The sequence below is a fragment of the Arachis duranensis genome, chromosome 3, assembly GCF_000817695.3.
Source record: "Arachis duranensis cultivar V14167 chromosome 3, aradu.V14167.gnm2.J7QH, whole genome shotgun sequence".
NCBI lineage: Eukaryota > Viridiplantae > Streptophyta > Magnoliopsida > Fabales > Fabaceae > Arachis > Arachis duranensis.
This window is the reverse complement of record NC_029774.3, coordinates 10,871,828-10,895,178: the sequence shown is the minus strand read 5'-3', so window position 1 is coordinate 10,895,178 and position 23,351 is coordinate 10,871,828. Positions and strand designations below refer to the sequence as shown.

At 32.6% G+C, this 23,351-nt stretch overlaps 3 protein-coding genes across 4 annotated transcripts; 2 read left to right on the top strand and 1 right to left on the bottom strand.

Annotated features, from left to right (window-relative positions):
- Nucleotides 1–2,673: 2,673 nt before the first annotated feature.
- Nucleotides 2,674–3,649, bottom strand: LOC110273278 (wall-associated receptor kinase-like 20). The gene is made up of 2 exons (XM_021126055.2): nt 2,843–3,649; nt 2,674–2,749 (listed from the first exon to the last, which is right to left on the bottom strand). Exons 1-2 carry the CDS (start codon nt 3,627–3,629, stop codon nt 2,682–2,684), a joined length of 855 nt encoding a protein of 284 aa, XP_020981714.2. The 5' UTR covers nt 3,630–3,649; the 3' UTR covers nt 2,674–2,681.
- Nucleotides 3,650–7,067: 3,418 nt separating this feature from the next.
- Nucleotides 7,068–16,850, top strand: LOC107495596 (autophagy-related protein 3). Of its 2 annotated transcripts, none has more exons than XM_016116757.3 (11): nt 7,068–7,312; nt 12,242–12,413; nt 12,809–12,879; nt 13,104–13,220; nt 14,108–14,271; nt 14,703–14,776; nt 15,074–15,125; nt 15,372–15,437; nt 15,661–15,788; nt 16,391–16,495; nt 16,577–16,850. In XM_016116757.3, exons 2-10 carry the CDS (start codon nt 12,253–12,255, stop codon nt 16,488–16,490), a joined length of 933 nt encoding a protein of 310 aa, XP_015972243.1. In that variant the 5' UTR covers nt 7,068–7,312; nt 12,242–12,252; the 3' UTR covers nt 16,491–16,495; nt 16,577–16,850. The 2 variants fall into 2 exon arrangements, with proteins under 2 accessions (XP_015972243.1, XP_015972245.1); XM_016116759.3 differs by having other exon boundaries at nt 12,201–12,413.
- A 1,209-nt stretch (nt 16,851–18,059) lies between these two features.
- On the top strand, nt 18,060–19,081 carry LOC107495539 (PLAT domain-containing protein 3-like). Its single transcript, XM_016116684.3, has 2 exons — nt 18,060–18,191; nt 18,351–19,081. The coding sequence occupies exons 1-2, from the start codon at nt 18,120–18,122 to the stop codon at nt 18,810–18,812; spliced, it is 534 nt and encodes a 177-aa protein (XP_015972170.1). The 5' UTR covers nt 18,060–18,119; the 3' UTR covers nt 18,813–19,081.
- Nucleotides 19,082–23,351: the final 4,270 nt, after the last annotated feature.

Below are 23,351 nucleotides of genomic sequence, written 5' to 3'. Positions count from 1 at the left end.
AGAAATGAGGCGGCAAGCAACAAAAAAACAAAAACGACTTGAAAGAGCCGCGAAAAACTAGGAACGACCAGCGCTGAGCCGTTCGGCCTCCAGCGTGGCAGTAACACATGGATGATAGTGGTCGACAGTGATGAAACTAGAATTTTAACATGGAAATCTATATGTTCATTAGATGGAGAACTATCTTAACATTATTTCTGATCAAATTATAAACTTCTACAAATTTAAATAAATTGATTTTACAACAATGTTATACAATTAACACCACATTTATTTGAACTTGAACATTGACTTATGAATAAGACAAAACATATTAATTTTGTTTGGTGGACATATTTTTGCAAATCTTCGTTGGCGTAAATAAGAGTTCCAAATTCGATTCATTTTAGCATTGACTTAGTATTCGATTTTACAAACAATTCTTTAGAAGTTAAACTTAGAGAGCGTATGATTTTCACCAAATTCAAAGACTTAAAATAAAAATAGGTTAATGATATCATCAATGAATTTGACTAAGACAAATTACAAACAATAGATGTTTAAAATAAGCCAAATAACTTGTACACATTAAATATATCACTTTTTATAAATTTTGAATTTTAATAAATAAAAATAAAAAATCTTTTAAAATATATTAATGACCTTAATAATAGAACATATTAAAATATAAATAAATAACATATGAAATAATGGTAAAAAATAACATGATTATAAATTCATTATGAAATATATATGTATTTACCGTTATATACATGTAATATTTTAAATTGTATATAGTTATACATGTAATATTTTAAATAAAAATCTATTTTAATAATATTTTTAACAAACATAGTTATTTAACATATTTTTAATAGCTATATAAAATAATCTATCATATATCGTAAATTAAAATATAATTTATTTTATATTTTATTTGTTGCAATAAAAAATAACATCTTAATATAAATTTTATTTATTTTTTTGGTCGGGATATAAATTTTATTTGTTGAAATAGTCACATATATTATTGTTGTCATATCTAAATCTAATGGTTCCATCTCACATTCTCCTTGTTATAGTGTTACTTATTCTCCTAATCTTTGCATCGGCTCCCACAAGGCCACCAAGGCTTGGTTCCAAACAATAGCTTCACAAAAAGACAAAAAACACATTCAACTGTCCACTATGTAATTCTCACAAACTCTAATTTGGTTCACGTTTTAACCTGTTAGAAGAACAGCCAACACCTTCTGTCTCTTTACTCTACTACATAACTCTACTAAGTACCAATCCATCTCCACCTTTATAATTTTTTAATATATATCTCAACGGCTCTGCATTATGACATAGCAATATATCAATAAAGTGTTCTGGCACATGTGAAAACTTTCCTATTTTATTAGGTGATGTTGGTTAATTCTGAATCTTTTGTGGGAACTGAATTTGTTTGATACAGTGTTTGAAATAAATAAATAATTAATAAACCTATTTTTGAAATTAATTTTTATTATTCAAAATAGTAAAAAAATAACTGCAGTAAAAGATTCAATAAAATTACTTATTAGCACGTAATAAGCAATCATCAAGTATTCAAATGAGTGATGCCACATTTTGCTTTTTAATTGGCTCTTCTGTTATTCTTAAAATTGTTGTATGGAAATCTCAATATAAATTGTCACTTCAATCAACCATTGGACATTATCAACTATATTAAGGTTTGATTTGATAAAAAATTTTAAAAATATACTTGTACTTTTTAAAAGTATAAACATTTTACTTTTCATTAGTAAATTAAAAAACTCATATAGTTATGTTAACAACTTTAAAAAATTAGGAGTATTTTTAAAAATATCTATGAATTTTTTTTTGTAAATTGACTTATATTTATTCAAATCAAAATGTCTAATATAACTTCAAAAAATTTAGTAACAAAATAACAAAATAAGGCCACAGCAAAGAACATCGCACAACTCCAATCAAGAACAAACCCTCTTCAAATAATGACTGACTTGCATATACTCTCTCAAACAAGAATAAACTCCCTTCAAATAGTAAAGAACTTACTCTAAAAAATATTTTAAATTAAAAGAGAGCCAGAATAATTTTTTATTCAAAAATCATTCTTCGTTCGAAACACACAATTAAAGCTGGCAAAATTATGGTCCTGAAAGATGCTAATTTGGCAATTAATTTTTTCCATGTCTGTAAAGAGAGTAATCTAAACAAGATTAACGTTGTGAGTATGATATAGATGTTTGAACTTGTGAAAATCATGCACAAATCTTCTAAATTAAAAGCAACCTTATAATCTGATCAAACATTTTGAATATTAAAATTTGTTAGCTATGGTGACGCCAAATTCATCAAAGTTCAATAAAAGAAAATGAAGTTTTCTTTCACAAATTTTGACCGAAGATAATTAAAGATGATTATTAGTCCACTAGTAGAAACATCATTATCTAACCTTATTATTCTCAAGATAGCTCAAACACTTTGAGCCCTATCACATTTTAAAATAATGGAAAATAGACTCTGTTCTCACATTAGAGTGTGGACACTGATTCTCTACTTTTAATAACAGGAAAGAGTCACATATAATTATTTTAATATAAAATTTAAAAAAATATTAGATAATTTTTAATTATTCATATAACGATTTTTAATTATTAACATATCACGTGAAGAATTTCGCCGTTTAGTTATACAATATGTGCTGCTACTGTTATTCTATTTCTGCCACTGCCATTGGGATCGTGAGAAGTAGCCTCTGCACAAGTCAATACCAAAGAAAATATTTTTCCACGTGAGAAATAATTCGAAAAAAGAGAGAAAACAACAATTTTATACAAGTTCAACTTACTTTTCGTGCAGACCCCATCAATGGGATCCCACACAAGATCATTGATGCAAAAGCACCTCTTGATCCCACTCCCAGAGCTAGGATCTAGTCCACACGCCGACGTGGCAGAATCACAATCCTTCTGCGATGCGCAAACCGTTTCCCTAGGCAACAACCACTGGATCTCCAAACCGGGTTGGGGCCACCGGTTCACCGGAAGATCCGGGTTTAAGTTCACAAAACTCGAATAGGCACTGCAACCAACATCCCTAACCCGAATCTGGTAGGAGTTACTGGACCCGCCGGTACGGAACGTGCAACAAAGCAGTCCGTTATTACAAACGGAGGCGGAGGCGGTGGCGTTGATGTAGGTATGGCAGAGGCTGGAGGAGGAGCAGTTAAGCGGCGACAAAAGAAGCGCCTGGGTGCAATTGAGGTAAACAATGGTGTTGGAGCTTGTGATGTTGAAAGGGAGAGTGTTGTTGAGTTGGATCCCTTGGTGAATCTTGTCGGTGGTGATGCACGTGTTCGGCACGAGCGGTGCCGGACGAATCACGAGACGCTGGGACTTAGGGTTTATGGACTCGATCGGGTAGGAGTTGTTGAGCGTGTCGAAAAGGAGGGTGTTGGTGGTGCAACGGATTTTGTAGGCGGGGTCGCCACAGGTTGGGGTGGTGCTTAGCGGGAATGGGACAGTGGTGTTGCCGCAAGGGGGGCATGGGGTGGCTGGTGTCACGTGAGGAGCACGCGAGATGAAAAGAATGGATGGTAGAAGGAAGAGGACGAGGTTTGTTGGGGTGGCCTCCATTGTTGCGCGGTGAATGAAGAGAGAACAAATTGAATGGAATGCATCATGCAGTAACGTCATGGTTACTGCTATATATCGCGCCAATTATGGTTATAGCACTATTTTATTTTATTTTGTTTCTTATTATTGCTATATATTTATTGCGTTCAATACTGAGGACTTTGACTTTCAGCATTAAATAATAAATATTATTTAATAATAATATTATTATATATTTAGAAAAAATATACTGCCGTTTTTAAATAAATAAGGTCACTCCCTTTTAATTTGCTTATCAAATTGTTATCATTAAGTAGAAAATAATTTTCTTCAATAATATCCGGTGGAAAAAAGAAACGTTTAATAATTATATTATTACTAATGCATTTTTTAATGTTTCTCTAATGTTATAAAAATAGGAAGTTAAATAAATTTGTATTTATCATTTTAAAATTAAAAACAATTAATAAAATTTTTCGTGAGAAATTATTGATATAGTAAAAAAAAAAGTTAATTTGTAATTTAACAAATTATTTCCTTTCGAAAAAATATTACAATCATAAATTGTCGTCGTAGGAAAAATAGGCTCAATAACTTTAATAATAATTACTATACTTTTAAAAGTAGTGATAAATGACAATGACAATGAAAAATGAAAATTTGAATTAATGTATTAATTAATTTCTTTCAATCTTTTTCATTCATAATATTTTGGGTCAATTTTAGTTAATGTTAAAATATTTTATTTGACTATTTAATAAAGGTTAAACCATAAATAGAGTTGGATGCAATGCTGACTTAAAATAAGTATAATTTTGTCAAATCTCAAATATAATTTATACTATTTATACTTCTAAAAAAATATCATTAACAGATATTCTGAAAATACTTGATAAAGTTTTAATGTATATATAATATATTTATAAAAAAATTCTATTATATTATTGACAGGCATGCGCTAACAAAATTTCACAAAAAACAAAAAACCCAAAACAAGGAATAAAAATTAAATTGAGTTACATGCTTTATTTAAAGGATTTTGTTAGAACACATATAAATAAAAATTAAATTTTGTTATGAATTGAAATAGATAAAAGAATATAGCTTTGATTTTGGTTAATTCTCAAATTGTTGAACCATTATTATTATTATTGTTGTTGTTGTTGTTGTTATTATTATATACAAATAAGAAAATAAAATTGGGTGTAGTGTTAAAAAAAGATAAAAAAATATATTTAAAAGAGAATGTTGTTATAAATTTTTTCAAATTTATTGTATCGAAAAATGCTTGGCATTATCTATGGGGGTTTAAGTGAGAAACTTTAATAAGGAAAAAAAATATGAAACTTCTCTATTCTGAGAAGAGATGTTTTGATGCGCTTTTATCTCGTTTATTTATGAAATATGTCTTTTGAGTTTATTTGGATGTTATTAAATTATTAAAAAATTACAATAAAAACTTTTTTCAGTATGTTTGATAAAATTGTAATAATAAAAATAAAAATATTAAAATATATATTTTTTAGAATTTATAATTTACATCTATTTTTTAAAGGTATTTTCATTTAAAAAAAATATTTTTAACATAATAAATAAATAAAAAAATATTTTAATATTATTATACTTAAATATAATTATCAAATAAAAATATAATTTTATATGAAATATCTAAATATAAAATTATTTTTATTTTTTTAAAAAATATTTTAAAAATATAGCACTTAAAAAGAAGATCTTTTTGTAAAAAGTCACACAAACAAACCTTTTATTTTAACAAGATTAAAATAATATCCATTTTAATCTATTTCACAAAAATATTCATTAATAATTATCATATATATATCATGATTTTGAAAACGAAACCTGATTGATCGAATTAATTGAAAAATCGATCATTTAATCGGTTCAATTGATACAAAAAATTGGCTAACAAAAACTATTTTAAAAATCGGTCGAATCAACAATTAACCAGTGTACCGATGAAATTGGGTGTTTTTTTTGGGATTTTGGATTCATCATATACCCTCAACGACCTCATTTTCTTTATCAACTCTCCTAGTGTGTGTTTGGATTACAGTTTGCAAACTATAGTTTGTATAAAATTGATTTTGCAAACTTGCTTTTGATGAAAAGTAAGTTTGTGTTAATGTGATTTATGTTTGGCAATCTTTATATCAAAATGGATTATAGTAAAATAAATGTTGTTTAGATTATACTACTCAAAATCACTTTTAGATGAAAAATTACTAAAAGAGACATCAATTTAAATAATTTTTTATATTATTCTATTATTTTACTTTAGATATTTGAATAGATCTTATTAAGAGACATGATAAAACACTAATAAAATACATAAAAAATAATACGAGATATCATAAAAAATTCATATAATAAAAAAATTCATATGAACTAGAAAACAATTAAAAATAATAATATACATGAAAAAACAGAACATTAAAAAAATAATATAAAAAATATTTATCATATAAATAAAATAAATACAATAAAAAATAAAAATATGAAAGATAGTATTATACATTTTATAATGTCAAAGAAAAAGAAAATGTTCTATAAATTTTTTAGTACCGTTAGTACTCTTTAATTTAGTATCATTTTAGACTATAAATTTTTATTATTTATGACTCTTTTGTTATTTATAATTAGTATATAATAAAGACGAAAAAAAGTACAGTCAGAAGTACAATAAAAACGAAAAAAAACATGCAAACATCGTATATAATAATTACGATCAACAACATATATTATATAAAAAAAAATATAATAAAAAGTAAATAAAATTCATACAAATAAAACCAAATAAAAAATAAAAAAATTTATACATAACATAAATATAGTACAATAAAGAATAGAAAAAAGAATTTATATAAATAAAAAATAATAAATTTTTTTATCTGGACCGTGATTGAAATAAATTTGCATGAAAAAAAATTGGAACGAAAAACATACATAAAAAACTATTGTAAAAGTTATATGGTTACTTGCATTTTTTTTATAGAAGAAAACAAAGGATAAAGTTGGTAGAAAAGGAAAAAAATTCTCATCTAATTTCTTAATGATAACCAAACTTTTCCAACGTGAACGTATAAGCTAGAAATTTTTGCTTCTGATAAACGTACGTTTAGAGGTATAAGCACTTCTAGGTTGAGAGTTCTAAAAAATTGCCAAACATAAAAGTGGAACGTTCAAGACGCTCAAACGAGCTTCTCTCTTCCTCAACGTGAATCCCAAACACACCCCTAGAAATACCCCACCTCTCTCTCTCTCAACCAGAAACCGGCAATAAAAACGATCCGGTCCGATACTTATAACCGTGGGAAAAACCGTTTAAAAACCGTTGATTTGGCCGGTTACTGATTGGTTGGATCGGACCGATAACCGGCCGGTTCGAATAAAATGAAGCAAATAAAAAAACAAAACAAAACAAAAGCAGAACCGTTCGTGACCAACCAACCCCACCCCCCAATTCTTCCCCCAATCATTCGTGCACTCCCTGGAGACTTCTGAAGCCAAGGAAAACCCTAGCCCTTCATCGCCGCCGCCGTCCCCGGGTCCTCAGCGCCGCCGCTGCTTCCTCTTCCCCGTGTCGTTTTCATCTTCGCTGGCACGTCGTTTTCATCTTCCTCTTCCCCAGGTAGCTCGGCACGTCGTTTTCATCTTCGCTGGCTTCTCGGCACGGAACCCAGGTTAGTGGCCCTGCTTTCAATTCTTCGCCTCCGCTTCTTCCTTTTAATTTCTGAATGTTCGGTCATCTTCTTCGTTTGAAGTTCTGAAATTGTTGTTCAATTTTTGTTCCATTTTTCTTGTAATGTTTTGTAAATTGTAATTGTCTGCTGCTGATAGATCTGTCTTGTATTTGCTGGTTGCTGATGGCTGTAAATTTTTTTTTTCAAATTTACTGATGGCTCGATGGCTCTGTTAGTCTGTTGCTTTCAATTCTTTGCGCTGTTACTGACGGCTCTGTTACTGATCGCTCGATGGCTCTGTTAGTTGCTGATGGCCCTTAATTTTTTTGTTCAAATTTACTGATGGCTTTGTTTGTAGTTGCTGGTTTTGCTGGGTGAAGGTTTAGTGGTTTGGAATGTTTTATAATGTGCTAATGTTTGTAATTGCTGGCTTTGTTTGTAATTGCTAGGTGAAGGTTTAGTGTTTTGTGATTATTGGTTAATGTTTTGGTTTAGTGTTCTCTCTTTTCCAGATTTCCCTTCTCCCTGTATTTCTGCATGTTGCTGAATTGGTAATCAATAAATTTGCCTTTTTGCTGTAAATCGGGACTTTACTAGGATTTGTTAAATTTGTTGCTGTAACTTGAATTTGTTGCTTCCCAGTCACAGAATCAGAACAGAATGCTCAGTCAGTGCTTGATTGATTGGCTTTGCTCACTGATTGTATTTGATGATAAATTTTAAATTGATAACTTTTAAATTTTAAATTTGCTGCCCATGTTACTGATTCACTGTTCTTTCAGTGCTTTTTGTTGTTGTTAATAATTGTGATGAGTTTTGTTAAAATTTGCACTGCCTATATTACTGAGTGTTCCTTCAGTGCTTTTTGTTGTTGTTAATAATTGTGATGAACTTTGTTAAAATTTGCACTGCCTATGTTACTGATTCACGGATTCATCCCTCTTGTCATTATCATTGGCATGAACTCCAAACCAAAACCCCAACTCTCTGGATAAAATTGTAACGAAAGCTGATTGGGACTTTTTCTTCTACTTAAGGTATGAATCAGAATGATGAGGCCAAGTTGTGAATACACAAGTGTCAACGGACTATAATATACATTGAGTTTGTGACATTAGAGGGGTGTAATAATAACAATAATGGAGTCATGTTACTTGAATATTGAGGTTAACATTTAAACTCTCAGCTTCCCAGCCCTGTTTGATTCTTCATCTCAGGCAATTGAATCGAATCAACCAGGCCTTCCTTTTCTTTTTCTTTTAGTTGATTCTTAATTTTTCTAATATATGTAGCTTTCTGAATCAAGTGGATCAGATTATGTAGTTTTCTTGATTTGGGATATTTTTAGAGACGCATTAGAAGAGCTATTTTATTATTATGTTTGCTATAATAATATTCACATGTTCTGTATGCTTGTGATTGTTTCGGTGTTTACATTTTCTTTCCAAGTCACTTGCTGTGGTTGTTCTTTGAGTTAAGGCTTTGTATGTGTGTGTGAGAATATGTGATAATGTTGAATGCTGTTGACAGCATCTAATAGGAGTTCTTGGAGTACCCTCATCTTTGGTCCTTTATAATTTATTTATTATTTTATTCTAAAACGATTTTTTCGGTTGAACCACCGGTTGGACTAATAAACCACTGAACCAGTTATTAAAACGGTTTGATGGCCGGTCTGGTTTTCAGAACGTTGGTTTTGTGTATAGATGATTATCTGATTATTAAGCTCAGGTTCTGCTGTGCTGTTGTGTGTTTTGTGTTTTGTGTTTCAGGGTTTTAGCTGCTGAGAGAGTAATACTAATATGCCGCTAATGTGTTTTGTATTTTTGTGACTTAATTATGCTCAGATAGTTAGATTAGATTGTGATTGTTTTATAATTTATTGAATTCAGTTATGGATGACACTATCAATCAAGAAGCGATTCCTGATAATAATACATCTGTGGATAACAAGTTGCCTGTATTAGAAAAATGACTCTTACATTCTTATACACTAAATGTGACTTGTATTAGATGGAGGTTGAAAAAATAATTAAGAGTAAAAGGTTACTAATTTTTTGGTTAATTTTTTGAATTGCTGGAATTTGTTTATCAGCTTAGGTTCTATTTCAATTTGGTTCATCCTTTTGTTCGATATTTTGTCTATATCTAATTAAATGTGAGGAATTTGAAGTCAGCATTTCTTGGAAGTTCTATTACACCATCAAACTGGTGATGGTTAAATGAAGAAAAGTAAGAGATGGTTAAAGAACGATTTGAAGATGAAGGTAGCATATTGAGGCTCTATGAAGAAACAAATTAATTTTAGATTTATTCATGTCTTGTTCTTCTGTGCAAATGTTGAGACTTGAATTTTGCCATGCTATCTGAGGCTAGATATATAGATTAAAGTCTTTCGTTGTTGCAAACTTGATACAATATATGCTAATCTGTTAATCAACATTCATGTGAGGTTTAAGATAAAATTAGTAAAACTTTTGTTGCTTAAGAGTAAATAAAACATAACAAGTTGAACTTATTTTATAAATATTTTGGACAGCTCCATCAAATGGAATTTTCGTAGAGAGCCCCATCAAATATTTTGCCTAGATTGTATGATTATTGATTAATTGTTCTGTTGTGTTTTGTGATTTTATAGTGATGTGATACTGTTTTATGCTTTTGTGATTCAATTGTACGGTCCATCATTATGTTGTAAGGTGTTTATTTATAATTTATTTATTATTTTATTATAAAACAATTTTTCAGGTTGAACCGATTAGACCAGTAAATCAGTGAACTAGTAGTTAGACCAGTTCGATAATCGGTCTGATTGTTAATTTTGCTGATGGGATTCTGAGTTAGAGTTGATGGTCGAATTATTGTTAATTTTGTATTCTGAGTTGGCTTGTTGCTGAAGTGATTCTGAATTTAGTTTGGATGTTGAGTTTGGATTTTTTGTTTAGTTTTTCTGATTTTGGATTTTTCAATTTTGGATCTGTTTTTGGATTATGAGTTTTCGTTGTTGAATACTTGATGGGAAGTCATTGTTGAAATGTTTTATGATTTTGAATTCTATTGTCATTAGTTTGAGTTTTTGTGTAATTTTGTGTATTCTATTGTTGTTGATTTTATATTTTTGTTACTAATGTAATGAGTATTGGGATTTTTTTATTTTAATAAATAAATGAATTATAATAATTATTAAAATAAATATTTCTTACACTGTAAACGAGATAATTTTGCATATATTTCGTTTAGTGGGAAGAGAATTACGTTATCCCACGTGATTGGATCATAAGAGAATTGAAATGATTATCTCCCACTCTCCCATCAATCTTTTTGAGTACTAATTGATCAAACTTATCCATTTTAATCTCTCCTACTAATCTTGTACTAATTACATGCTAAAAGTTTGGATTATTGATATTATTAATACTTTTTATTATTTTCAATTTTTTTTAAAAATGCATGTAATATTTATCTCGTTTACACTGTAAATGAGATATACACGTATCACATCCATCTGTGTTATCTCGTCGTGTAATATGTAAAATTATCTCGTTTACATGGTAAATGAGATAAGAGAAGTATTTATTTTAGTAAATATTTTTTAAATTATTTATTTCAATCATTATTATAATTAATTTATTTATTAAAATTTAAAAACTATGAGTATTGTTGCTAATTATTAGATTAGAACTTAGAAATTATTTTAAAAAAATTTTATTTTGTGAATTTTTAGTGATAAAATATAAACAAGTTATTATGTAAAATTATAAAATTTTAAAAATTTAAAAATTATTGAATTTGAAAATTTAAAATTCTATATTAAATTTTTAGTAATTTTATTGTATATTTAATTAAATCAGTTTAATTACGGTTCAATTCTGATTAGACCATTAAATTATTGAACTAATCATAAGTTTTATTTTGTTTCAATTTTGTCCGAGAAGTTTTCGATTTGCATCAAATATACCCCCAACGGCTAAATTTTCAAAAAAATTAAGACCAATCTAATAATAATGTATGAAAATGATGCTTGATTTGCTTGTGTTGAGGGTTGTTCTTATGAAATTGTTGTTGAATTAGTCTTAAATTTTTTGAAAAATTAGCCGCTAAGGGTATATTTGATGCAAATCGAAAATTTCTAGGACAAAATTGAAACAAAATAAAACTTAGGGATATTTTTGAAACTTTTGTCAAAGGGACAAAAAATATACTTTACCCTAATATAAAATATAAATTTATTAGATCTTTTGACTAGAATTCTATCCATATTATAAATTTATCAATTTCATTCTATCTAATCCGATTTGTAAAAATAAATTTATTTTACTTAAATACGACATATAATCTTTTCATATTTTATAATATTAAATATTATTTATATATGATTAACTAATTAAATTATTAATTTGATATTAATAAGTATTTATACAAAAGATAAAAATTGGAGTTTAAATCTGGACTTGTTTCCCTCTCCTTTAAGCCCTAATGTTAAAGTGATGATTTACACATAATATGAATAAAATATGTGAAAACGTGTGATTTGGGTAAAATAAAACTATCACTGCAATTTACTCGTAATCTCTCATAAAAAAGCTCACTCTCAGTTGGAAAAAACTTACGCTCGCTTTATTTACTAATAAAGTAATAATTTAGAAAAAACATATGAAAACATTGATTTAGAGAAAGGAATAATTAATTATTTATTTTAGTTTAAAAATGTGAAAAACCAACAAGTAATGCAAATCCACAAACCAATAATTATTGTTTTTATAGACTAGGTGACCGTGTTTAAAGCAAAAAACGAAAAAGGAAAAATAAAAGAAAAAAAAAACCGAGAGAGGAAGTCCAAAACTTTTTCTCTCATTCGCGTAATCCAATACCTCTTCTTCCTCTGCAGTCTGCAATCTGAGTCTGCATTTCTGCATTCAACTTCTTCAGAAGAGAAGAGGATGGTTCTGTCTCAGAAGATTCACGAAGCTTTCAAGGGCACAGTAGAGAGGATCACGAGCGCTCGAACCGTCTCAGCCTTCAAAGAGAAAGGAGTTCTCAGTGTCTCCGAGTTCGTCACCGCCGGCGACAATCTCGTTGCCAAATGCCCCACTTGGTCCTGGTAAATTTTCCCCCTTCCTTTTTTTTTCATCCCAAAGATTTAATCTTTCTTAATTAGGGTCCCTGTTACACGATGTTTTCGTTCCTCTAATGGATATTCGTTATTTCCAAAATATATATTTTTTTAAATATGCTTTCAAGCTTCAAAATTTTACCTCTCAGAAGGATTTCAATCAAGTTATATAGCTTCGGTCCCTGTAACAAAGGGTTTGGGGTCATATGGGACTTTCGGGGATGATTTGAATCATGTACTAATATTAAGTATTAACTACTAGCAAGCATTGAACATTTTCATTCATTTGTGTTATGGCAATTGCTAAAGCTCAAAATTAAGAGGTCCTTCTTTTTGTGCCCTCATTAATTGTTAATATTCTGTTTTCCCATTGCACATAATAGGGAATCTGGTGAGCCAAGCAAAAGGAAGCCATATTTGCCAGCGGATAAACAATTCTTAATTACTAGGAATGGTAAGAGTCGAGCTTGGGATGTATTTGTATGTCATACATCTTTGTTCTTGTTATCTTCAGTCTAGTTTGAACTGTGTTATGTTGTTCTTTCTGTCCTTAAAGCTAGAAAGTTATGATACCTGTATTTCCCTGAGGTTCTCCTGAATTTGTTATTGTGGTCTTAAACAAGTAACTGTGGCTGTCCTCATTAATGCTGGTTTATGAAGTTGCTTAACACTTGACAGTGCCTTGTTTGCGGAGAGCTGCATCTGTTGAAGAAGAATACGAAGCGGCTGGAGGAGAAGTTCTACTTGATGATGAAGAAAATGATGGCTGGCTAGCAACTCATGGAAAACCTAAAGGTATGTATGTTGCTGGAGGCATTATTCTAGGGTTGTGTTACATTGCCTTACACAAGCTTGGGGTTAGGTTAGTCCACTACCTAAAATAACCCCCACAATCTTAGTGCAATAATGGTTTCGTAGTATTTGCTTTTTACAAATATAGGCTTATCCCAAAGTTAGTTAGTATTATGTTCATTAAATGCAAGTGGTGGGGCAACAGCATCGCAGATCGGTGTCAACGTCAGACTCTCATGTCGAGCTTCTGGGCGTGCCACAACCCCCATCTAATCATAATTCTGCTCCTCCTTTTGATGAAAAAGAGAGTGAATGACCAAGTTGCTCCATTGACATACTCACATAAACATATTGGGTTGGCCAATCAAATCCCTTAATAATCTGTTTTCCACCTTGGAGCTGCTCCCCTCCCCACCAACCCACCACAACCACAAAAAAAACCCTTGACGGGCTTTCCATATTTGAATTAAGTTCTTCCCACTTGTGAGTGGGATACCAGCAAATGTCCAGGTAGACAGGTATTAAGGTCTCAGCAACTGTTTTTCCCTTGAGTCCAGTGTGGCTAGCTCACCTCCAGCCAACAAAGACCTAAGGATTTATCTGCAAAATATTGAAATCTCCAAAATTTCAAATAAATTTTCAAGCTACTAACCAGAATTGAAATAATTACCATTGAAATTGAAATAAAATCCGTCCTATGGTTGTGAGCATGAATAATATATCTGTTTATAATACTTTTTTATACAGGACTAGCATAAGTCCCAAACTTGTGGGAGTAACAAAACAAGAGCTTCTATTCTATATCAGTATATTGTGATTTGGTTCTAATCCCATTCCTTGATGCTCATACCTTACACCTGTATTATTACTTTTTATTTCTTTCTTTCAAGAAACCAAATCCGACGAGGAAGAGGATTTACCTTCCATGGAAAGCCTAGAAATCAGCAAAAAGGGACCTATTAAGCAAATTTCATCCTACATGGGAGGTGATGAGGAAGATGATATTCCGGATATGGCTGAGTTTGAAGAAACTGATAACATTGTTACAGATCCTGTAAGTTGGGTATCACTTTCTAGGAAGTTAGATTGTTGTTTCCTAACTGTTATACATCTGTATTTGGATTGAAAAGTGAAGTTTTATTGAATCACATGAAAGAGAACAGAAATATGTATCGTCTGTCATATGCAGATGTATTCTCATACTATGCTTGTTGTAAGAGTCTTTTCAGGGTAGTCTGTCCTCGCAATATTTGTTGGAATTAAAATGTTAGGTAGGCTGTAGGCAATTACAACCTGAAAGTGAGCTCTAACTCAATTTTTCATTTTAATACTTTTTATTTTTTATTTGCATAATTTGTAATAGTAATATAATATTTCAAATAATTCTCCACTAGTTTACTTATTTTTTATTAACTATATACTTTCACTGTTTACTTGTTTAGTACTGATTTAAGAAATGTGATTTTGTCATTGTTTACTCTTCAGTCTACATATCTAGTGGCTCATGAACCTGATGATGATAATATTCTACGAACCCGAACTTACGACGTTAGTATCACGTAAGATGAGTTTCAAACTTTCAGTGTAACTTTTCTTGATTGCCATTTTGTTCCTGAACAAACTGCTACTTGTGATATCAGAGAAGACTGGGTATCTTTTCTCGACATATCACACAAGTGCTAAGATTTTCCTGAATAAACTATTGGAGGATATTTATTCCTGACATATTTGTACTTCTCCTATTTTCTTTGTTGTATCTTGTTCTTTCTGTCAGATAGAAAGGACTACCTATTTTGTATTTGAAACAAACAGTCTTTAGACAATAGTTTGAAAAGTTCTATTTGACTTGTTTGTAGGTATGATAAATATTATCAAACACCTCGAGTATGGCTTACCGGGTATGATGAGGTTTGTTTTCCACAAGATCTTCTTTTAACTATATATATTCATTCACTTTTGTCTGGTCTATAAGCCTACGGTGAACCTACCAGGACAACTAATGTTTGCTTATTTTAAGTAGTGGATATAAATGATGTGAATATCCTGAACTGGGGGCTCAGGGGCTGGGTTAATAACAGTTCCTTAATCTTTTTTCATTTTTATACCTTGGAAACTTAGTTCACTGGTTTATGATCCCATCTTTCCATCTTGCAGTCAAGGATGCTTTTGCAACAAGAACTTGTCCTTGAAGATGTTAGTCAGGACCATGCTCGCAAAACGGTGAGATATGACATGAATTGTTTATGTGAAAGATATTTTATCAGAATTCAATACGATGTTTATTGTTGGATGAATCATTTTGATGTATAGATCATAGTTACATGCTTAAAGGGTAAAACTATTAAGCTTAATACTTACTATGTTTTTAACCCCTCTATTTATCAATTTATAGTTTGCTAAACTTATGTTAATACGTTGTTGTTCTAACATGAAATATATACAGGTAACAATTGAGGACCACCCTCACTTGCCTGGTAAGCATGCATCTATTCATCCATGTCGACATGGAGCAGTGATGAAGAAAATCATTGATGTGTTGATGTCACGTGGGGTTGAGCCAGAAGTTGACAAGTAAACCCTTTCTGTCTAAGATATTATTGCTTTCATAGAAACGTAATTAAAATCTTCCACCTGGTGATATAAGCTGGAGTTTTCTTTTAATAAATCTAAAGCAACATTGTCTGTAATTGTTTACAACATCCATACAAATATTGTTTCCTGATTAGCTTCACAATTTTTTATTTATCGGATATGTAATTACCGGGTTTCAGGTGATGGAATATTTGATTATGGAATCTGCTTAAAGATTGTTTGTAGCATATAGTCAAGCATGCATTTGTTTTTTGTTCAATAGTCATTTACCCCTTTCCTAGTTTCCATGGTTAATTATATTATGTTCCTCGAGATAGCGGCAACTTTATATGCTTGAGATGCCATATTGAATTCCAACATGTATGCTTATGCCTGTTAATTTAACTTCAACCACTCCATACAACTTGAATTCCCATAAATAATGACTTGTTTTTATTCAAATTCGTGAGTTGTGTAAGCTTTCAACTGGAACTTGGTACGGCGCTTCTGGATCTGGTCACTCTTAGCAATGCCTGACTTAGTATAATCACATTTTATTCCTTGGAGTGGCATAACTAAATATAAGTGATGTATTTGTGTAGGTACCTGTTCTTATTCTTAAAGTTTATGGCCTCTGTAATTCCAACTATTGAGTATGATTACACAATGGACTTTGATCTTGGTAGCTCCAACAACAACTGACTAAGGTAACTGATTTTTATTTATTTTCCTTAGTATCATAACATGGCTTTTTTCTTTCATTCTTATATTCTTTTGTTTTTTTTCAGATGGTAGTAGCACATTCAAGTATAATTGGGGAATATACTCCATTGTTGATCTCCCATTGGATCCAATGCAGAAACACTCAGTCCTTTTATCTTGTTTTGTTGGTTTGTTGCGCATGTATTCAAATTGCGTATAAACCTTGCTGTTGTTGCCAAGTGTACATGTCATGTAAATTACAGCCACGTTAGTGTGGTTTGGTTACTGTCTTTGTACATATATAGCTAACTCTATGTCACTCTCTATAATGAAATATATGGCAGCCAATGCTTATCGTTACGTTCCCCCTAACTTCTATTTTAAAAAAAAATCATAGATTTCATTAAGATAACAAGAGTTACAATTAGGACCACTTGAGTCAGCAGTAATAGAAGAAATGAGATTTTCCAACAAAAATTAACCTAGAGAGAATGATAGTCAAATAGCAGTCACTATTCGCTTGTGTGTGAATCACACTTAAAATGTGCGGCGAAACTTGTAGTTGATTTTGTTTAGTCGCTTGTGCTCTTCATGCATAGGAAATTGAAAGTGTTAAATGAAGATCAAAATGTGTCACCTTTTATGGTTTTTAAAAGCGAATCACTTCCTTAATGTTGAGCTTGTTAAGTTATTATGTACGTTTTTGTAGTGAAATGCTGATTAGATTTGGACTTATAGCTTGATAGTTATATGACATTCAAGTTGAGTAATGAAAGATTACCACCAAATATAGGACCAGCGAATTTTAGGGTTTAATTTTGATGTATTTAGTATTTACCGAGTAAAATATTTATACTGTCATTTAATGTATGAATCATTCATGTTAGACAATGTAAAAAGTTGTTATATTTACTAATCTAATATTACGTGGATGTACATGTAAAAAGTAAAAATCAAACTGCCTTATACTCACACTATATCAAAATTAAATTCTTCTTTAGAAATTGCTAATATCCCTTACCAAAAAAATATGCCATAAATAACTAGATTGTTTAGATGAGCTTATAATAAAATATCTTTTTTTTAATTATCTTTTTCTAAAAGATCATTTAAAAAAGTAAAAATAATTTATTTATTATGTGAAAAATATTTTTTTTATTTAATTTTTTTTAAAATATAAATGGTAGCTTCTAAAAAATGCAGATTATTTTTAATATGAGATGAAGACGGGTTTTGGTTGAATATTAATATTTGAAGTATATGACAGAATTGTGAATGTGCAGAAAATATATCCAACACGCATCCTACTTATTGACTTTTCACTTGCAAAATCCACTATAATTATACCAAATAATCTCATTTTCAACAAAAACACCAATATGTTTTTCATATAAAAAAAAATTAGCCTCTAAAATTTATATAATATCAATATTAAAAAGAAAGAAAAGGAAAATATATGATTGATAATTTGATATAGTGCTTATTGTGTAGAATGGTAAACGTGTCTCCCCTGTATATAATTGCTATAAATGGTCCATCTTCTCCGATCTGAATCTATCAAAAAGAAAATAACATAACAGCAGAGTGATCACTGATCAGTCGCTGAATACAGCTAATTAACACAAGACCATGAGGAAACAATACCTCTCTTTTCTTCTTCTATCTCTCTTCCTTTCTGCAGATGCCCGTGGCGATTCCAATGTAAGTATTCAATTTCACACATACACACCTCTCTTCTAAATTTATCTATTCATATACGTACTTTAATTTAATTTTACACTCTTCACGAACAATCTTATTGGTGTTCCGATCCATCTAATCAACATGTATGTATCTATGTATGTATGTACGTATAAGCAGGAGTGTGTGTACACGATGTACGTGAAAACCGGATCCATCATAAAGGGAGGAACAGACGCAAACATAACTGTCACTCTCAGTGACGCAAAGGCCCGCGAGGTTCGAGTCCCGAACCTCCGGGCCTGGGGGATCATGGGCCAAGGCTATGACTACCTGGAGCGCGGCAATCTTGACGCCTTCACCGGCCGAGGCCCATGCATAGACACCCCGGTCTGCCGCCTCAACCTCACCTCTGACGGCTCTGGCTCCCACCATGGTTGGTATTGCGACTATGTTGAGGTAACTACCACTGGCCCCCATAAATCATGCTCCCAGACCTTCTTCTACGTTGACCAGTGGCTCGCTGATGATGTCAGCCCCTACAATCTCACCGCCGTCCTCGACGGATGCCACCGTGCACAATACGCCCGTCGTGGCAGCAGGTTCAGTGTCGGGAATAATGCCAAGTTATCGTCGGCTTGATGAGATAGATGCATGATTCAATTCATTGATTCATCGTTCTTTCTTTTTCCTTCTTTTGATTTATTTTCTTTTGTGGTAGTTGATGTTTGATCTCTTTTAGTTGTTTTCAATTTCGTGCATGCTGTAGAGAAGTGGTATGTGATGATGCTTTATGCGTATGCATGGTGAAAATTGTTAATTGAAAGGATATTCTTCTTGGGTATTGGCGTTGTAATGAGGAATTATTTATGGTGAAAATCCTTAATTTCACGTAAAGTTAAAATTGACTATACTTAAATTTTCATCTTTATTTATTTGACAACTGTTCCTACCCTGACCCAACGCTATGACCCAGGTCCAAATACGCCAAAAGGCCCAATCCAAAGATTGGCCTTCGTTATTCACCGACCTCTTCAAAAGAGGTCGGACTCAACACAGACTTCTTTCCAAAGAAGTCGGGCTCAAGAGATAGCTGGCAGGTAACACTTATTCAAATAAGTAACTGCCCCTGAAATCTCTCAACCCACTTCTAGAAGGCATATCTCAACAATCCCTAGATAAAGGGACGGTTATCCACCTAAAAAGGTGGCACTACTCCAACGGTGGTTATTGGATCACCACTATAAATATCCTGACACTCCTCAGGTATCTCTAAGTTCCAATGCATTCTAAACCTGCTTAACCCCATGCTGACTTAGGCATCGGAGTGTCTTTGCAGGTACCACCCCCCATCTCTTGGAACACACAACTCGGAGGCGGCTCGGAGACCACACTCCTCCAGCGCTTGGGCCTCAAACAAGTCCAACCACCGTCCGGTTCTAGGTAAGCCCCGGAACATTGGCGCCGTTGCCGGGGACCTGGAGCTCAACTCTTGATAATGGCGGATGATCAATAACATAGTCAAACAACCACTCGACATGAATAAGATGCAAGCATGTTAAAAAGAAGCTGGAATACAGTTTCTATGGATATCAGAAATCCCGTAAAAACTTCTCCCAATGGGCAGAGGATATCAAATAGGGATGATGATTCTACTTCTACAGTTAAATTGGATTAAAAGAGAAGAAAGCACCGTCCCAAGGCCATTGTAAGAAGCAAACCAAGACGAACTCGAAAGCCAATTGAATAAAAGAATTTTCAATTCAGAAAATTCAATTGGCAAAAGAAGTTACGTGAAAAAAAAAAAGACGAACTCGAAAGCCAATTGAATAAAAGAATTTTCAATTCAGAAAATTCAATTGGCAAAAGAAGTTACGTGAAAAGAAAAAAGAGGAAAAGGGAATGTGACTAATCCCAACCTCTTCGTGAAATAAGATGGACAATGACATCTGTGCCAACTTACAATCTCGGAAAAATCCATGATACCCACTCATGAAATGGAACAGTTGCATGTTTCAAATACACAGCATCAGCCAATTTGAATGCAACCCAATCCGACAACGGAGTGATGAATCCAGTTTTTTCTTCAGTGGATTCACCTGTCAATTACAACAGTGAATAACACAAAGAATTCTCATGGTACATCTTTCGTTGGTTGCTCACAAATTACATCACTGCCAATGAATATGGAAAGAAATATTCCTGTGGTAGAATTTAATGTTGTTTGCACACCAATAAAGATGGATGTCTTCCAGGAAGAAAACTGGAATCCAATCCAAAGAAAAAAAGAAAGTCGGGGTGACAAAGGCCCAATTTTCATTGGAGGGAATGATGGTCAGACTCTTCTTCAAAGGTCGGATGAGCCGGGAGCTCACCAAAGAAAATCCGACCTCTTTTAGAGAGCTCACGAATAAAGTCCGACCTCTTTTAAAGGTCAGACTTTACAATAAGGTCGGATGAGTTGGGAGCTCACCAAAGAAAATCCGACCTCTTTTAGAGAGCTCATGAAGAAAAGTTCGACCTCTTTTAAAGGTTAGACTTTACAATAAGGTCGGATGAGTTGGGAGCTCACCAAAGAAAATCCGATCTCTTTTAGAGAGCTCACGAATAAAAGTCCGACCTCTTTTAAAGGTCAGACTTTATAATAAGGTCAGATGAGTTGGGAGCTCACCAAAGAAAATCCGACCTCTTTTAGAGAGCTCATGAAGAAAGTCCGACCTCTTTAAAAGGTTAGACTCTACAATGAGATCTAAAACCTCATTGCTCAGAAGAATCCGACCTCTTTAGATTCGACAAGGAAAAAATCCGACCTCGTTTTGGAGTCTGTAAAAATCCGACCTCTTTCACGATCAACCTACAATGAGGTCAAAAACCTCAAAGAATATCAGAAAGAGATTCCGACTTCTTTTAAAGATCAGAGTCTACAATGAGGTCGAAAACCTCCAAGCTTAGAAAGAAAGTTCGACCTCTTTCCAAGCTTAGAAAGAAAAATCCAACCTCTTCTAAAGATCCAAGCTTATGAAGATAATTTGACCTCCTCTGAGGATTCAAGTCTACAAATAAAAATCCGACTTCCTTTAAGAGCTTACAAAGAAAAGTCCGACTTTTTTCTTGAGGTACAACTTCGAGAACCAGATCCCAAGCATAAATGGCCATGAGAAGGTCATACGAAGAAATTTCTCAACTGACAACCTCATCTTAATCCAAAATGACATCGGACCAAAAGCGGACGAAGAAAGGCCAACACCAAAATGAAAAGATTCAACAAAGTCACTTAAGACTTGAAAAAGAACTACTACAACATACTCAACTTACTCGAAAACAATCTACCTAGATTGTGCCATGTTTACAACAGAAGGAATACTACAACTAGAAAGCGCACCTTACTCCTTAATGCACACTTTTTCTGACTTGAAGTGATGAGATCCAAAGTGGCGCAAGAAGTTATAAATGCAAATCGTGGTCCGACCTCATTAAGCCACTTGTACTAAATCAAACTGGCAAGGGGCAAAGCCTAAAACGAATTGCACAAATAACTTAAGGACAACGTGATCATAATCAAACATCAACACGAAGAGGATGTAAACCCGACGTCACAACAATTTGTTTAAAACAAATTGAGAAAGGATGGCGATTTATAAGAATGCCTCCTCAAGCCAAGAGATAAGTATCCGACCTTACTAAGTTGACACAACAAGTATAAAACAAGTTATCCGACCTCCCAAAAAGAGAGTCCAAAATAACTTGTAAAAGTCACATAGCAACAAATAGTAAGATTCAAGAATGGCATGACTGAATACTCGAGTCCGACTTTATGAAGCTCGACCTCGAGTAGGGGCACTGGCTTATCATGAAAGCTAAGTCCAAAATTATTAAAAACTAAAGACAACATTCTACAATGATGCTAGAGCACGAAAGAAGAACGTGACCCCCTTCCAGAAACCTGAGAGCAAACTCAGATAAGGAAAGAGCTCTTGAGACAAAGGATGGCTACGAGATTCGCCGCAAAAGACCTCATCTTGATAAGAAAAAATATCAGGCTACTGAGTTCGGGCGAATGAAAGCTGACAACAAAAAGGATAGGACCCTACAAGATTACTGAGATCTTAGGAAAAGGTTATTACAAGGTGACCGACTTAAACGGTACTGAGCTACCTAGGTCGTGGCATGCTTGTAATATGAAAAGGTACTACAGTTAAAAGCGAACTCTACTCCATGATGTACTCTTTTCCCAACTTCGTATTTTTTTCCAAGAGAAAGGGTTTTTCCGAAGGGGGTTTTTTAACGAGGCATCATAGTAGAGACTAAGGGATCATAGATAGTGAAAAACCCTTAGTAGCAATAAAAGTACCTTCGCAAATAAATAAAGATCTTTTATCTCTTATAAATTCCTTCTCGTTTTTCTTTCTTTCTACGAAACGCGCCGACTTAAGCTCGACAAAGCGTGAAAATCCCATGAACCGACCTAGATGGTCGTCAGGATAAAACGACGAGGTACAAGTCGGTGTAAAGAGGTTATAAAAGTCGATCGTAATAAACTCGGAAATTATCTGACTTACAAGTCGGAAAAATCGAGAAAAAAGGAAACGCATCGCAAAAATAACCTAAATCATAAGAGCTCAATAAATCAAAAATTGAGTATAAGGAATACCAAAAAGAGATCAGGAAACCTATTGAAAGCACTAAGGCAAAAGGCTGTCCCGAGTTGTTAAGGAAAACTTAACTTAAAGAAAGGGACAGTCAGCCAAGAAAAAGGTTTTTCAAAACAAAGATAAAAAAGGTTTTTTCTAAGATTACTGAAATCTCAGAAAATGGCTACTACAAAGTGTCTAACTTCGAGGGTGAAAAACTACCCAGGTCGCAACCCACCTCCAACATAAGGAGATAAAACAATTCCTTATGACAATTGATTTTCTACAATTAACACACACCAATTGAAACTCGATAAATCACGAAAATCACGGGCCGATCCTATAAAAATCACCCGGATGAAGCGACGAAGAACCAATTGGTGGAAAGAAGTTACATACGCGAATTGGAAAGAAAATACCTCAAAACAGCTCGAGCCAAATGGGTTGAAAAAGTGGTGTTTAGAACAAGTCGCAAAAGTAACTTAACTAAATATGCCCCTTGAGGCATAAATACGATCTAACAACTCGATCCACACGGATAACAAATGGA

What these genes read in the sequence shown, in the direction of transcription:
- LOC107495539 (XM_016116684.3), top strand. Translation starts at nt 18,120, where the DNA reads ATGAGGAAACAATACCTCTCTTTTCTTCTTCTATCTCTCTTCCTTTCT. An exon ending in ATGCCCGTGGCGATTCCAAT is followed by an intron (nt 18,192 to 18,350) that starts GTAAGTATTCAA and finishes ACGTATAAGCAG; the next exon opens with GAGTGTGTGTACACGATGTA.
- LOC110273278 (XM_021126055.2), bottom strand. Translation starts at nt 3,629, where the DNA reads ATGGAGGCCACCCCAACAAACCTCGTCCTCTTCCTTCTACCATCCATT. An exon ending in TGATGGGGTCTGCACGAAAA is followed by an intron (nt 2,750 to 2,842) that starts GTAAGTTGAACT and finishes TGACTTGTGCAG; the next exon opens with AGGCTACTTCTCACGATCCC.
- LOC107495596 (XM_016116757.3), top strand. Translation starts at nt 12,253, where the DNA reads ATGGTTCTGTCTCAGAAGATTCACGAAGCTTTCAAGGGCACAGTAGAG. An exon ending in AACTCATGGAAAACCTAAAG is followed by an intron (nt 13,221 to 14,107) that starts GTATGTATGTTG and finishes CTTTCTTTCAAG; the next exon opens with AAACCAAATCCGACGAGGAA. An exon ending in GGCTTACCGGGTATGATGAG is followed by an intron (nt 15,126 to 15,371) that starts GTTTGTTTTCCA and finishes TCCATCTTGCAG; the next exon opens with TCAAGGATGCTTTTGCAACA.